The 15,162-nt window shown below is 39.7% G+C and overlaps 1 protein-coding gene across 1 annotated transcript in view; it reads left to right on the forward strand.

The window, feature by feature from the left end:
• The first annotated feature begins 6,735 nt into the window (after positions 1–6,735).
• The window catches only part of FN1 (fibronectin 1), a 66,975-nt gene continuing 58,548 nt past the window's right edge, over positions 6,736–15,162 (forward strand). The window contains exons 1-7 of the mRNA XM_012651458.1: positions 6,736–7,250; positions 8,218–8,346; positions 9,274–9,411; positions 10,775–10,906; positions 11,892–12,029; positions 14,286–14,444; positions 14,618–14,751. Of these exons, the coding sequence (XP_012506912.1) occupies positions 7,103–7,250; positions 8,218–8,346; positions 9,274–9,411; positions 10,775–10,906; positions 11,892–12,029; positions 14,286–14,444; positions 14,618–14,751 (978 nt within the window). The 5' untranslated portion in view covers positions 6,736–7,102. The remainder of the gene's footprint in view (positions 7,251–8,217; positions 8,347–9,273; positions 9,412–10,774; positions 10,907–11,891; positions 12,030–14,285; positions 14,445–14,617; positions 14,752–15,162) is intronic.

The following is a 15,162-nucleotide window of genomic DNA, read 5'->3' on the forward strand; positions in this document are numbered from 1 at the left end:
ATGTGAAAAATATGTAAAAATATTTTAGCTTTCACATTCATGACTTTTGTAGGTTTATGAGCCGCCTTTAAAGGTGAACCTCTGTTTCTGATGTGCTGCTAATCCCAACTTTTTTGCATGAACCAAATTACTTGGTGGACAAATCAAACTCTTTCCAAGGGAGTTAAGAAGTTAAGACAAATACCATTGACTTAAAAATAAAATTCTGGGTTCTTTTCTCCATCATTTTATGATCCCTAGGTCATTTGCCCCTATCATCTCAGTATTTTACTCTGGGAAAGACACTATGTTAGAAGGGCACACATTCAGCAGAGAGAGAGAGCGAGAGAGAAAGAAAAAAACATTCAAGACATGGAAAATACAGCAGAAATCACTGCATAACTAACATTATTTGCTGAATTTGGCAAGGAATTCATGTGTCCTAAATCTATTCTGCTGTGATTTAAGACTAAAAACCATAGCTTATGTGAACTGTTCATGTCATGATTAGACTGTTAGAACTGGATGATCAGGGTTTCAACAAGAAACAGAATTTGGATGATTTCCACTGGAAGAGTTTGGTGAAAGCACCGTTACCTGGTGTGGGCATGACCAAGGGACATAGAAGGGATGGTGAGGCTCCCAGGGACTAGCAAGGTAGGACGTTCGTCACTGTTAGGGCTGTCATCACAGGGCAGGGGTCAGAAAGAGCAGCCTGGAGGGGCTGTTGTTGTTCTGTAGCCATGTTCCTCCCCTTTTCTTTTTATTTGTTAAACTCCACCCTACCCAATCCCCCAGAAAAAAAATTAAATTCAACTTAAATTCTAACTAGTAAATTAATGACTAAAAGATAAGATTTTTATCAGATAAGATTGAAATTTTTTAACCACTCTCCTTCTACCCCAAAAACCAATTTTCATCCTCTTGGGGCGAGGCTGCCTCCATTGAGAACAAATGTTCTGGAAAAAGGCAGCTGCCACCAGAACTGTGAAACTGAAGCCAGAAGCAGGGAGGCAGTGGGGAAGAAGTACTTTGAACTCTTGTCCTCCTGCCCTCTAGCAAGCAGAGGAGACAGTCACACAGTCCAAAAGGTCAGGCTCTAGGCCCAGAGCAAGGCACAAGCATCTGGAGGAAGATAAAAGGTGACCGACCACCAGAGAATTTTCCAAATTTCTTATAACTTATATAGGACAACGTCTCTTTGGCAAAAGCCACGTACGTCTTGGTTAAGAACATGAATTTTGCGTCAGGAAGACCTTGATTTAAATTCCAGCTCTGTCCCTTTCTCCTGGCATAACCTAAAGACCACTCAGAGCTTCAGAATGTTAAATGGGACTATTCATATCTATTTCTGGCAGTTGCTTTGAGGATAAAGTAAAATAACATATGCAGAGCACTCAGCACTGTGCCAGGCTGTATGGTCACTAAATGTGAATTTAAGGGTATTTGTCACCTGCCCTTCTTTCCTTTTACTCACTCATTTGACATTTGCCAAGCACTTACCCAAGGGTACATCGTGCCTGGTGCTGGGAATACAGAGGAAACAAGACAGAGACTCTGCCCCCAGCAAACTTGCAGTCTAGCCAGAGAGTCAGTGGTAACAATCTTCCACTTTGGTTCAAAATACCAAAACACCCTTGGGATGTTTGAGGGAAACTGATTCACAAAAGAATGGCCCTGGATACAATAGATAGAAACCACCAGCCTATCAGTTAGCAGAGTCCTGTGTGACATCTTTTGAATAAATTAGGCTTATGTTGAAGAAGTCATCCACAGCATTCTTTAGCCAATCGCTTTACCCATATCTTGGTTCCACATGGAGATCATCACTTAATCACTTGATATCACACGGTCTTGGTATCAGTTGTGATATCACAATTCCTGCAAGGATGGTGACTTAGAAAATTTCATTCTAGTTATTTTCTAACCCTTATATCCTCATCTATAAGAATGACAAGTGATGGTACTCATCTTAACAGGTTGTTCATGGTAAAATGAAAAATGTACATGAAGCACTTAGTACTGGGTCTGGCTCATAGGAAGTGCTTAATAAAATCTATTTAATTATTTCCATTCAGGTACTGAAATCTTTATGGCTTTCCGACTGCTTAAATGTGCATGTATTTAAGCAATGCATTAGTTTTTCACACTTAAAATCGTAATGAACTTAAATGTCCATTCCATCTCAGTAAAATTTTCATAGCTAATGAAAGAATATATAAAATTTATCTAGAAAATTGTTCTGTATAAATTTAGGGATAATTATATTTATGCTTTTATTTTTATAATTCAGTTGAATATGTCCTTAATTTATTATAGCTAATAAATTAATTAATTAGACACAAAGCAGGACTATTGACCACCTATATCACAGTTGCCTATGGTGGCATAAAAGTTTATTTAAGTGATAATGTGTATGGTTATTTTTAAGCGTCCGACTCAACCTTTATGATTAGCTGCATATGAGATGTTTAAAGTATGTGAGTGTAAAATGGCTAGAAAATAATTTAAATACTGAAAATCATTTACAATTTTTTTTAATTTCTGCCTTTCAAAACAAACAAAAACTTCGATGCTGACAACATACAATAAAACAAAATTGGAAAAAGGAGCAACAACACACAAAAATGAAATTTTTCCAACCGTTACCTCTCTTGGAAGTTACAGTGTTCTCTAACACAGTTTGCTTAAGCGTGCCAGCTACACAGTAGTTAGTTCCATTTTACTAGATGAATTAAACTCCTTTGCAAAGCCTTTTGGGAGTTACATCACTCTAATGAGAAAAGAGTACTCCCGTTAAGGAGAAAAAGTCACAGACTAAGGTTATTAAAAGTGCTGATTAAAAAATAAAGTAACTTAAAATATAAACAAAATGCTTATTGGGTGAAAACTGGCTAGCTTTTAAGGCACAATTTAAGCTCTTATCAAATATTTTCTCCCTGGTTGTAGGCACCCTGTCAATTCTAGACAAACTGCTCAGACTTTCCAGCCGTGAGGATTACCCACAGGGCAGTTTATTTTTCCTTCTCACACCTGTGCTTAATGAGTAGCATTTTTGCAAACTTGGCCATTTTCAGGGGAAGAAGGGAAGGATTTCTGCCGCCAAAAAAAAAAAAAAAAAAAGATAAGAAACAAAGCTATCTTAATTTATCTCCATCCAGCTTACCTATAGAAGACATAAAATTTATAAAGATACTATGAGTTTTCAAGGCTGAAAAAAAGTTCCAGAGGTTACACAATCAATGGCCTCCCTTCTAGCAGGACTGAAACAGATTAAGAAAGGTATAAAAACCAAAGCTTTTCAGGAAAAACAGCCCACCATCTAAATGTAACATCTAAATGTAACATTTAACATTTAACATTAACATGTAACATTAAAATGTAACATTTAATGTAACCCTTGGGGTCATTAAGTTATTTCTTATCAGGGATAAGATTTTGTTTTTTATCAATAGGCAAAGGATTTGGCTAGGAGTATAGTCCATAATGTGTTTATTAGTATTAAAAGAAACCCATTTTTTACTTGGAAAAATGCCTTTTAAAACGTATCCCTTAAACTGTTTTAATTTCAATCCTTCTAAATGACTGGATCTGGTAAATTATTTTTGTGCTTAACCAAACATTACCATCTCTAACCTTCAACTTGAATGAAGTCGATTTAATTCAAATTTCCATTAGTGTTAAGCTCCGCATTAACCTTCTCCAACATTAAAACATCCAAATAACGCCTCCCTACGCACACACAAATCCATGTGCTTCTTTTTGTTACTGAAAATTTAAGTTGTCTGAAGCTCTGGGAAAATCCTATCACCATGGTAATTCCAAAAAGAAACAAGGCACAGTCCTAAATAAAGATTTGTTCTGTCTGGACCTCATACATGCCATCACACAAATACTAGGTTTCATAAGTAGTTCCTGGTGTAGAAGAAAGAATCCCCTACTGTTTTTAAGGCAAACTTCCTCTTAGAAAAATGAAGAAATGAGGACGCCTTGTGTATGTTGCTGCCACTTAGGCATGAGTCCTTGAAACATAACCAGGAGATGGTAAGCATAAAAGTAAGTAAGTAAATAAATAAATACTAATTTTTAAAATCAACTTTTTATTAAAAAAACAACTTTACTGAGGTATAACTGACATTCTGTAAAAAGTGTACAACCCCTTGATTTTTAGAAACTTTTGCCAAATTGTGCAGTAGCCACCACAATTTAGTTTTAGTACACTTATTTCCATCACCCTAGATAACATTCCTTTTGTCCATTTATAGATAATTCCTGTTTGGGACCCCAGGCACCCATGAATCTCCTTTCTGTCTCTATAGGTTTTTCTTTTTGTCACATTCCCCTCTCCAAATAGAGATTTTTTGAAAAAAGGAATCCAAAGTTATTTCCTACAAGTAGAAGGATGCTGTTAACTGAGGAAGAACTCACCCTGTCAAAATGGAATTTTCAAGGGAGTCCAAGGGAATCTTGTACACTAGACATGTCAGTTGAGTTAGGCAGAGTCAGTGTGGTCTTTAAGATTTAATTATCTCTCCAGTTAGAGATAATAGACTTACAAAGTTACCAGGGATTTTGCTAAATGAAAGAATACTGTAGCAAGCCCTGTTATCTTAACTAAGAAACTGTCTCCATCTCCAAAGTTAAAAAAACAGAAAACCAAAACCAACTTTCAAGTAAAAGGGTAAACTCCCAAGCATTCCTATGAAATTCAGTCAGATATTATTACATTTTTGCATGTGAGACAGAAATATTTCAGTTCCTTAAACAAATTATATTTCTATGGTATTGGAATATAAAAGTTTCTTCTAAAATGTAAGGTGGGCCTTTTTCCCCCAAGCTCTCATATGTATATTATTCTAGTGTATTTTGAGTACAGTAAATATATCAAACTATCATGTTTTCAGTTGACAAAATACTTTCTAACCACTTATTTCCTTCCCCCAGAATCTATGTATTTTAAGAAAGCTTTGGCTTCAGGTTAATCTTGCTTACACCCGGATTTCCAGGTATCCTTCCCTCTGGAAGAAGAAACACTCCAATTCCCAGAAATTTACTAAGCATTTTACAAGGAGCCCTTTTATATTTGAAAGAGAAAACTGTTTTGTCAAGTGATGATGAGAAATTCCCAAAAAACTCTAACTCAGACAGGATTCTAAATTTGGGGAAATCCATGGCACTCTTTCAACCTGGAGTGTTGGTCACAAAGATTCCTCAAGAGGTTATTTTACACTCCTTGTAGGAAACTGATATTTGCTGTGGTTTTTTTGTTTTTAATTCCTGGCATGAATAAAAACAAATGTTAGTTTTGTATCTGTAATGTGCTGGACATTTTATAGACCATAGAGTTCAAATTACCCCTATGGCAGTTACTGAAGGTGGAACTTTTGGAGGAAACAAATACCTTGCAGAAATAAACACTGTGCTAGTATCTTGCGTATGTTCTCTGCAATCCCAACACCAGGAGAAGGAAAAACTTTCAGTTTGGGTCTCTCAGGAGATACTGTGAAAGTTGTGGACGCCTCCTTTCGAAGATCTTTAAAAGCAAGTGCGCTTGTGTTTGGAAAAAAAGAACCAATGTGATGAGTTGCTAAATTGCTAGACTTCTGTGATTCCTTTTCCATTCTCTGAGTTTAAAGGGAAAGACAGGGGAGCCTTAAATGGGAACTTTCCACATTCTTGGAGTAAATAACAATTGAAATATTAAAAATCGGGCAGCGGGGGCTGGATGGGGGGCAGACACTGTGATGAAACTGATGATTGCAAAAAGAAAATGCCAAATAAAAGCAAGACAGGGTTAGGGTTCAGCTGTAGGAGGGCAAGACAGTAATGCTCTTTTTTTTTGCTTCAGCTTTTAGTGATTCAAACAAAATCTCTGCTTTGTGTGCATCTGGCACCGTGAACATGGGCCAAGACACGAAGATCTTTCCCTCTCCACAGCCGGCCCAACTTTACAGTTTGCAGGTTGCCCACGAGTGATTTCCCTTTCGGTGGAAATGGGTATCCCACCCCCAGGAAAGGAAGATTCCCCTGTGTATTTCAAAAAGCAAACAGCTATTTCGTCCTTTCAAAAGAAACTTCGTTCTTTGCATTTCCCCCCGATCGGCAAAGCGCTCCGCAGAACTGCCGGTACTTAGAAGCAGAGTTAAAGGGTTGCTTTTCCCCTCCACTCCCCCTTCCCCAGCCAGCGCTTTCTCAGAGCCAGGCAGCGACGGCGCTGAGACGAGGAGTCTGAACAGGAAGCTACGAAGGCGAAGTAAGAGCCCGAAGTCAGCGCACATGAACCCCCAGAAAGGGAAGGGGTAGGGGGGGGTCCCGCTCTGGACTGCAAAGTCTGGATTCCTACAGCTGCAAGGTGGTGGCTACTTTACGGTTTTTCTTCTCCCAAAATACACTCCAGTAAGCAGACTTTTTTCCCCAGAGTTGATGCAATGTCCTCAAACACCACCACCACCACCCTTAATAAAAAAGAAAAGGGAAGGTGGGGCGGGGAAGCCTTGCAACACACAAGTCCAGCCTCTCCTTCTCCTCCCGGTCTACCCCTTTACAGCCGCTTGCCATCCCTTCCCCCAGCCGCCAAAAAGTTTGACGACCGCAAAGGAAACCGAAAAAAAGTTCTCTGGACCCAGTGCTGGCGGGCGATCAGCATCTCTTTTGTTCGCGGCGAACCCACAGTCCCCCGTGACGTCACCCGGAGCTCGGGCCAATCGGCGCGCGGTCGGCGGCGGCGGCGGCGGCGGCGGCGGCGGAGGCGGGAGGGGCGGGGGGCTCGGGCGGGTCCCTCCTCCCCGGCGCCCGGGGCCTCGCGGGGGGCGGGAGGGGACTGTCCCATATAAGCCCCGGCGCTCTGGGCTCGGCCGCCCGCGCCCGCTGTGCTGTACAGGGGGAGGAGAGGGAGCCCCAGGCGCGAGCGGGAAGCGGGGACCTGCAGCCACAACTTCTGTCGTCTTCTCCATCCCCTCTGTCCCTCTACCCGTCCCCTTCCCCACCCTCTGGCCCCCACCTTCGAGGAGGCGTCAACCCCCGGGAGGCATTGCAAGGGACTTTTCCCGCAGGTTGCGAAGGGAACCAAACTTGGTGGCAACTTGCTTCCTGGTGAGGGCGTCTCTCCCCCCACCGTCTCAAGATGCTCAGGGGTCCGGGACCCGGGCTGCTGCTGCTGGCCGTCCTGTGCCTGGGGACAGCGGTGCCCTCCGCTGGAGCCTCGAAGAGCAAGAGGCAGGCTCAGCAGATCGTTGAGCCCCAGGTCCCAGTGGCTGTCAGTCAAAGCAAGCGTGAGTACTGCCCGCGGGCTGGAACAGACTGCCTCGGGGATGGGACGCCAAAGCCAAGCAAAGTCGTGGCTGAAGTTTTGCGAGCGCGTGTGCGCGCTAGATTGAGAGAAACCAGCTGGGGACACAAAAGGCTCTAGTTTTGAGCAGGCTGGTTCTGAGGCCCTGGGGTAATATAATGCATTGGAGGACAGGGGCTCTGCGATCTCCCCCCGTGTTCTAATCAATTCTGCACGTTCAGACGGTCCTTCTCTGAAGTAATCAAAATTTGCCCTTAAAAAGGAAAATGATACGTGCCTATTAATTTTCCATCTGGGATTAGTGTGGTCCTCAACTGCTCCTTATTTTCTTTGTTACTAAATAGTTGGTTAAATATTTTCAAAATAGGGGTGGGAAGAGGGTAGCTAAATAGCTATGTTGTTTCTAACTTGAAAGAGTTGTAGTTGGTTCAGATTGGTTTGGGGCCCTTCACAAAACTTCACCACGAACAGAGATCGGAATTCCTTTTCCAGTTTTTCAAAGACACACCCTCCTTTGCCTTGGCTAAAGGAAACTGCTTAAAGTTGTTCTTCTTGACTATTACTCCAAAAGAGCATTAAAGTTCCTTGCATGTTTTAAAACGCAATTTCAATTTTCTGTCTTTCAAAATGTTTCCACTTTTTCAATGTAGACCCCTAGCCAGATGGAAATGACATCACTGTATAACTTTTAGCTAAGTTAAAAGAAAAAATTGAAAAAGAATACCTAAATATCCATGTGTCTGAATTCTAGATAATTCTTTGGGTAGCTAGTTTCTATAGCTACATTTTAATAGAATATTGCTTTTTCAGTTTCCTGGTGTTCTGATAATTAACTTATTTTTCTGTGTTTGGTACTCGAGCTCATCAATTTAGTTGTGTAAGAAAATTCCGTAATTTGGAAAAAAGAAAGGGATAGAATTGTGATAACTTTTTCCTTCAATTATTTACAGCTGGTTGTTATGACAATGGGAAACACTATCAGATAAATCAACAATGGGAACGCACCTACCTAGGCAATGCCTTGGTTTGTACCTGTTATGGAGGGAGCAGAGGTTTTAACTGCGAGAGCAAACCTGAACGTAAGTAGTGGGGAGCCCCGAGGTCCCTGTCTTTTAATAGATGAAGGGTGCTTGTTAAACTTTGCACTAGTAAGTACAAAATACATACACCATCTTTCTAATAGAATTACCTGTCACTTTCTCTTTATAAACATTTAATAACTGCTTATATTTGCTTTTCACGTGTTTTTACCTTTAAAGCAAAGAAATAAATCTATCCCAAGCTGGTGCCTAGAATCTTCTTTTGCTTTTACTCTCCTAAAGTTTTTGATGAGAAAATGAAAGATTTTTGTGTGCCCTCCCTCAAAAAACAGTTACTTGTACAGTTTTAACTTATTAGCAAGTAATCTCAAATCTTAAACTGTAAGATTAGGGGCCAGAAAACACACTGGGTACTGTATTGTAAAGTGATTTGTCAACCGCAGTTAACACAAAACCACTAGCTCCTCCAAAGTTCTCCTTCCTTTAGGACCATTGGTATGTTTCTTGTAAATTACAGCAACTTCATCAGAGAAACCCAGATGAGGCTAAAATGGAAATAGCAGGATTATCTAGCCTCAATGCCTGGAGGGAGGTGTGGTTTTCAAATTGTTTGCTTTTTATGTGGACCTTGGTTTAACTTCCTGAGTCAGAGATTGGAATCTGAACCTCTTCCTTCACAATCTAGCCCCATTAGAAGGTAGTGCTTTATATGGCTTTTTCTTAAGGGCTGGAGAATTCTTTAAAATATGAATTAATTTACAGAAAATTCGAGAACTTGTCAAAGGTCAAACACTGTGGCCTTATTAGGGCCTAGGGTAAAATCTGTACCTTTCATTTCAATGTAAACATTCAGTTGTACCATGCTACTCGTAGAACACAAAAGTGGGTTTTTCTTTGGATGGGATTAGTGGACTAGAAAAGCTTTTACCTAAATGAGGCTCACATGGACTTTTCCTCTCCCCTCAGCTGAAGAGACTTGCTTTGACAAGTACACCGGAAACACTTACCGAGTGGGTGACACTTATGAGCGCCCTAAAGACTCCATGATCTGGGACTGTACCTGCATTGGGGCTGGGCGAGGGAGAATAAGCTGCACCATTGCAAGTAAGGAAGACGTTCGGTAAAATGATGCTAAGATATCGTAAATACGACTCTCTCTGTTACCATCACTGTCATTTTCTGTTATCCATGACTGGATAGTCCTATTTTTGGGATTTACCCCTGGCAACCAGGTACTTTTATGTGGTCATCCAACTGGTTCCTGTGCTTCTTAAAGATATGTATGAGCACAGCTAAAATCAGTGTTTAATGTGTGTGGATTTATGAGAGAGAAAGAGAGTGTGTGTGTGTGTGTGTGTGTGTGTGTGTGTACATAGTGTAACCAAGTAGATCTCTTGGGTTCCATTTCAGTAAGACATGCTTAAAGGAGTTGTCCATTTTAAATTACCTGGGCATTTTCGAGCCAGACTGATCACATGATTTTCTGCAGTGCTTGGGAAGATATTCATTAAGAGACCTCTTGCATCTCACAGAAACAGTTACTCTGTAACCAATAGGTTATACCCAGGAAGCACCTCTTGCTATTCCCAAGACTAATATAGAATGATTAGCCCGATAGCATTTTCTAAGGAACTTTAGGGACTGGGCTGACTCATCAACTCTAGTTTAGTTAAGGCAATCTTTCCAGTATGATTCACTGGGTTACCAATAGATTCTATTAACATAGCATTTAATTTTTTTAATCCATCTTTTAATATAAATCATCTTAAAGGTTCTTGTCCAATAGAAAAAGGCAATCCCTTGTGAATAGGCCCAGTCAACTTTCCCATACTTAATGTTAGGGTTTATCCAAGTTTATACACAAATCTCAAGAGTCAATGGCACATAGTGTTTACAATCTAGTGGACAGTTCAGCCTCTGAATGTGCCTTTGGGCTTAACAGCCTAGAAAAGTACCAGGATTTCCACACTTTATGTGTATATACCTGGTTGCTTTCCACCCAAATGACATTTCTATTCTAGGGTAAAATACGACTCTCCCTGCTCCCATACTCCCTCTCCCTACTCCCATACTCCCGAAAGCTGGGTTGTTATGCCTGCTGGGCCTTTTCACTGCATCAGTCTCAGGCTCAACCTGCTGTGTATGAGTGAAGGCCTTGCCTCCTGGGCTTTCTTTTCTGCTTTTAGGACCCAATTTCCTGTGATCTCTCTGGGGAACCAGAATTTATGACCTTTTCTTTGCCATTCAGAGTTCTCTGATGTTTTCCATTGTGCTTTAAGCAACACATTTAATTGAATAGACCCAAAGTGAGCAGACCTGTTAACTTTCCCCCTGCCTCTGATGACAAAGCTGTTCTCCCTGTCTCTACTTTGGCCAACCTCAGTACCTATCCTGGGTGGAACATGAGACTTTTTTTTTTACTTTTCTGTTCTACTCTCTCCTAACATTTGGTTTGTATCTTCAACAGACCGCTGCCATGAAGGAGGTCAGTCCTACAAGATCGGTGACACCTGGAGGAGACCACATGAGACTGGTGGTTACATGTTGGAGTGTGTGTGCCTTGGTAATGGAAAAGGAGAGTGGACCTGCAAGCCCATAGGTGCGTGACTCTTAGGAACCCACAGTGGCTGGGGACGTTCATTTGTAATGATGAGTTGAACCAAAATCACATCTGCATGGACGAGAGACCTGAATTCCAATTTAAAAAATAAAGAAATGGGAATTTTATTTGAAATAATGAAAGGTTATATAATCCATAGTTTTCTTAAAGGAAACAGATCAAAAAGTACTAACTATATGTAGAAACCCTAACTTTTTTAAAAAGCACAGAATAGAGTTGAAAGAGTTAGGATGAAGTCATTTCTTTTGTCTAATATTTGATCTCAGTCTCTTTGGTCAAGATATAATTTATTTAAAAGAAAAATGAGACTTTTGACACATTTCCTTATGAAATGCACTAGACTGAAATGCAAAATAGTGTGTGCTCAGTTTGCACGCTGGTGATTTCTTTTTAAATTAAAAATTGTTGAGCTTCTTTTGGTCTTGATCCTCAGTAGAACTGTATTGGTATAAGCCCAAAAGTTTCTGGCTACGGAATTTTACTCTGTTTACTTACTGTTCTCTAATTCAGAGGTTTTAATTTTGTTTCGTTTTGTCTTTGTTTCTGTAGAAATCCAAATTTTTAAACAGCTTTCTTGTCATTCTATTGAGACCATTCAAAACTCACAATTGGTCATTCATAATTAAGGGTGGAATTTTGCATCTGTGATCTCCCACAGACTAGATACGTACATAGATCCTTGTTACTCAAAGTGCTGTTGTGAAGTTTGCGACTAGCTGAAAATATGCAGTCCATGTACTTATTAGGAGAACGGAATTTCTGCCTGCCAAGTCGGCCTGAGTTTTCTTTTGCTTTGGCTACTTACTCTGTGCTTAGATGCAGGGTGTGCCTTTCTTTCTGAACAGAGTGCCACTTATAAAAAAATGTGGCTGAATTTTTGCTTACACATACACTTTAAATTACAGGGAGGCTGCACAATTCAAAATAACCCTTTTTTCTGTTTTTCTTCCAAATTTCCCTACAGCTGAGAAGTGTTTCGATCATGCTGCTGGGACTTCCTACGTTGTTGGGGAAACCTGGGAGAAGCCTTATCAAGGCTGGATGATGGTGGATTGCACTTGCCTGGGAGAAGGCAGCGGACGCATCACTTGTACCTCTAGAAGTATGTTTAAGATTTTTACGTTACAGATGAAGCCAGGGATTGTTTTCTGAATTCCTAGAGAGAATTGTAATACTGTGTCACTTAGAATACACCCAATACGCCAGCGTGCTCTGGTAACTTTTGGATTTCAAGAAAAATTTCATGACCAACTTATTCTACATCTTCTGAGAAGACTAAATAAATAGAAAAAAAATCTTAGTTCAATAAGATCTTAATAGACTATCAGCTATTAAAAAAGAACTTTAATATTTGTACGAATGCCAAATGTGTTGTGGACCTGAAGATGAGTGGCCAATGTTTAATCTAAATTATTACTGAGATATTTTTCAAGTGTTAAGAGCAAAGAAGTCATTAAAATAACACGCAAATGCGTGTTTTGGCAGGCGGATGCTATTGCTATGGAATTGGAACAAAACTCTAAAGGTTTAGGTTTCTTTCTATGTTTGAAATTTAAGTAAGGCATATTCATAAGCAAAATGGATGAAAATAAAAAGTGTTTATCTTGTAGGATAAAATGATTTGTCTACTCTGGAGTCAAGGATAGTGTCTCTTACCTATCCTTTTTATAGGTAAAGAGCTTTTTATTAGTGCTGTAAAGAAGCTGGCCTCAGGCACCTTTACTGCTCTAAGATTATCTTGATGTCTTAATTATTACTTTCGAGTTTTAGGGCTCCTTTTTTGAAATTTCAAATTAATAACAACTATAGAGTTTGTTGAAGCAAAACAGCCATTAACCTATTGGTGATATAAATAAATTTAAAATCAACTCTAAATATTTTGAACCTATTTTCTTCATCTAGCTTAAAATATTTAACTATCTTAAAATAGCCATCATCCAAATTCAAATTCTTTGCTAACAAAAAATAAGCCTCTCATGGAAAGCGATAACAATTCTGACCAAATCTTTCCATAAGAAACTTGCTGATTATATCTTTTGCATTTAAAATGTTGTTGTGATCCTCAGACTTCCCAAGACCTCTGTGGCAATATTTTAGCTTAAGATAAATTGGATGTCTAATTCAAACATTGGTTTTTTAAAACTCTTCTAATAGCAAATAGGGAAAAGTTTCTCAAAGAAAAGTCATTTATTCTAGAAAATTTTACTTTGTACAGGGTGTCATAGGGACACAGATATGAATGGGACATTAACTCAGCCTTCAAAGAGCGCTTAGTAGGTCAGGGTGATGAGAAGGTCTTATACATGTTTATCATCTACAAAACATAACATTAACGGTTTTGAGAGAATAGTGAAAATAGTGTTGTGGAGACTCAGGGGATGGAAGTACTTTTAGCCGAGGATTTGGAGAAAAGCTCTAAACAGCAATTATACCTTCATTCAAACCTCCATTCTTATGGCAGGTCAGTCAATGTGGGTGTGTATTTGTATGAACATACATCAACTGTGTAATCATTTTTCTCTAAACCAGTAGTTCCAGTAGTGTTTGATTCACAAGTTAGGTTCTCTACACTCACAATGTAGCATGTGGGCAAAGGTGGATTGTAATCCAAACAAACTATTTGCCAGATAAAGGGACATACAGACTGATGGTAATTTAGTTACAAATTATCATTATACATCAATAATCCTAATTTTCTATTGGAGGGCTAACACTGAAGAATTCAAGGGGCTATTTTGCTAGTGATTTTTAAATGCTGCAGGTGTTTTGGGGTAGGGGAGAGAAGAGAACATTTTAGTCAAAGAAATCATTAGTTCCCTGAATTTTTCACATAACAAATGAAGAAAGGGATAGTACTGTCTTTTTATAGCTTCTTTGCAGCAGTTAGTGGAGACCCTTGGAGACCTGCTAGCCTCCCTGTTGTTCCTAGCTTTCTAAAGAAAGCTCCCTATTGCAATGTGGGTCATCCACAGTAATTACCAGGAGAAAGCTTGGGAGAGCCTGAGATGGAAAAAGATGGAGTGATAGAATGCCAGAGAATGAATTTAGTCAAAGGAACGGTGTAAAAACTATAAAAAAAAGTAATGAAAGATAGTAATACAGTTTTTTGGCAAACACAGAGATGGAATTAAACTAAACCACGCAGCTCCCTTTCCACTGTAACAAATGCAATCTCATCTTTCAGAAGTTTCATGTACTGCTCTGGTTGCCGCACCAGAGCTGAATATGAACATATTACCAAAAAAATGATAATTACCAAGCATTAAACTACTATGCAGCATTTCTTTTTTAGGTTGGAACTGACCACTTGCCACTCTCGACCTGATTTACATATTTAAATGCTTCCTTTGTGACACAGACAGATGTAACGATCAGGACACGAGGACATCCTACAGAATTGGAGACACCTGGAGCAAGAAGGATAACCGAGGAAACCTGCTCCAGTGCATCTGCACGGGCAACGGCAGAGGGGAGTGGAAGTGCGAGCGGCACGCCTCTCTGCAGACCACGGCCACCGGTGAGCCATGGGGCGGGAGCAGGGCAGAGCCACCTGTCCCTTGACATGCCATTTGGGGATAGTTTACAGTGTTGTAGCTAATAAGTTCAGCTCATTTACAGATTATCAGTTGTTAAAACTGTTTTTAATGCCAAGTTTTAAATTTTGGAGAAAACTTAAAATATTTGGCTTAGGGGGAGAAAAACTAGGTATAGCTCGAAGAGATAAAACTGAGATTTATGTTTCGTATGTTGCCCTTGGTCCCCCCCGCCAAGTCCGTCTTTCAAATATGTCCATCCTTCAGGTGGTGCGCATTGCACTCCTTTCTGTACCCCCATAATATGCTGAAATAAAAGAAAAAGAAAAAAAAAACTGAGATTTAAAAGAATGCTCATATAAAGCAACATAACATAGATAGATACACACATAGCTACATATATATGTATTTTGAATATCCAAAGTTCCTTTAAAGGAAATGAGAGAGTTCCGGTTATTTATATGTCTACTTGGTTCTTTTGCTAGGAAAAAGGAAAAAAGTACATTTATTCTTTTACAAAATGGAATATACTTCTTTGTCCTGACATTCAGCTCTTCTTGTAGTGGAAACAGTCCTTTAATGTGTGGCTCTACGCTTCAGCAAACTTGGTTGCGTTCTGTAAAATAAGGAAATCATTTTCTCCTTGTATTGGCATTCACTTTACACTTTCACGTTACAATCATTTTCTCCATGGATTGGCAT

Source organism: Propithecus coquereli, unplaced genomic scaffold (genome assembly GCF_000956105.1).
Source record: "Propithecus coquereli isolate 6110/MARCELLA unplaced genomic scaffold, Pcoq_1.0 Scaffold357, whole genome shotgun sequence".
Classification (NCBI taxonomy): Eukaryota; Metazoa; Chordata; class Mammalia; order Primates; family Indriidae; genus Propithecus; species Propithecus coquereli.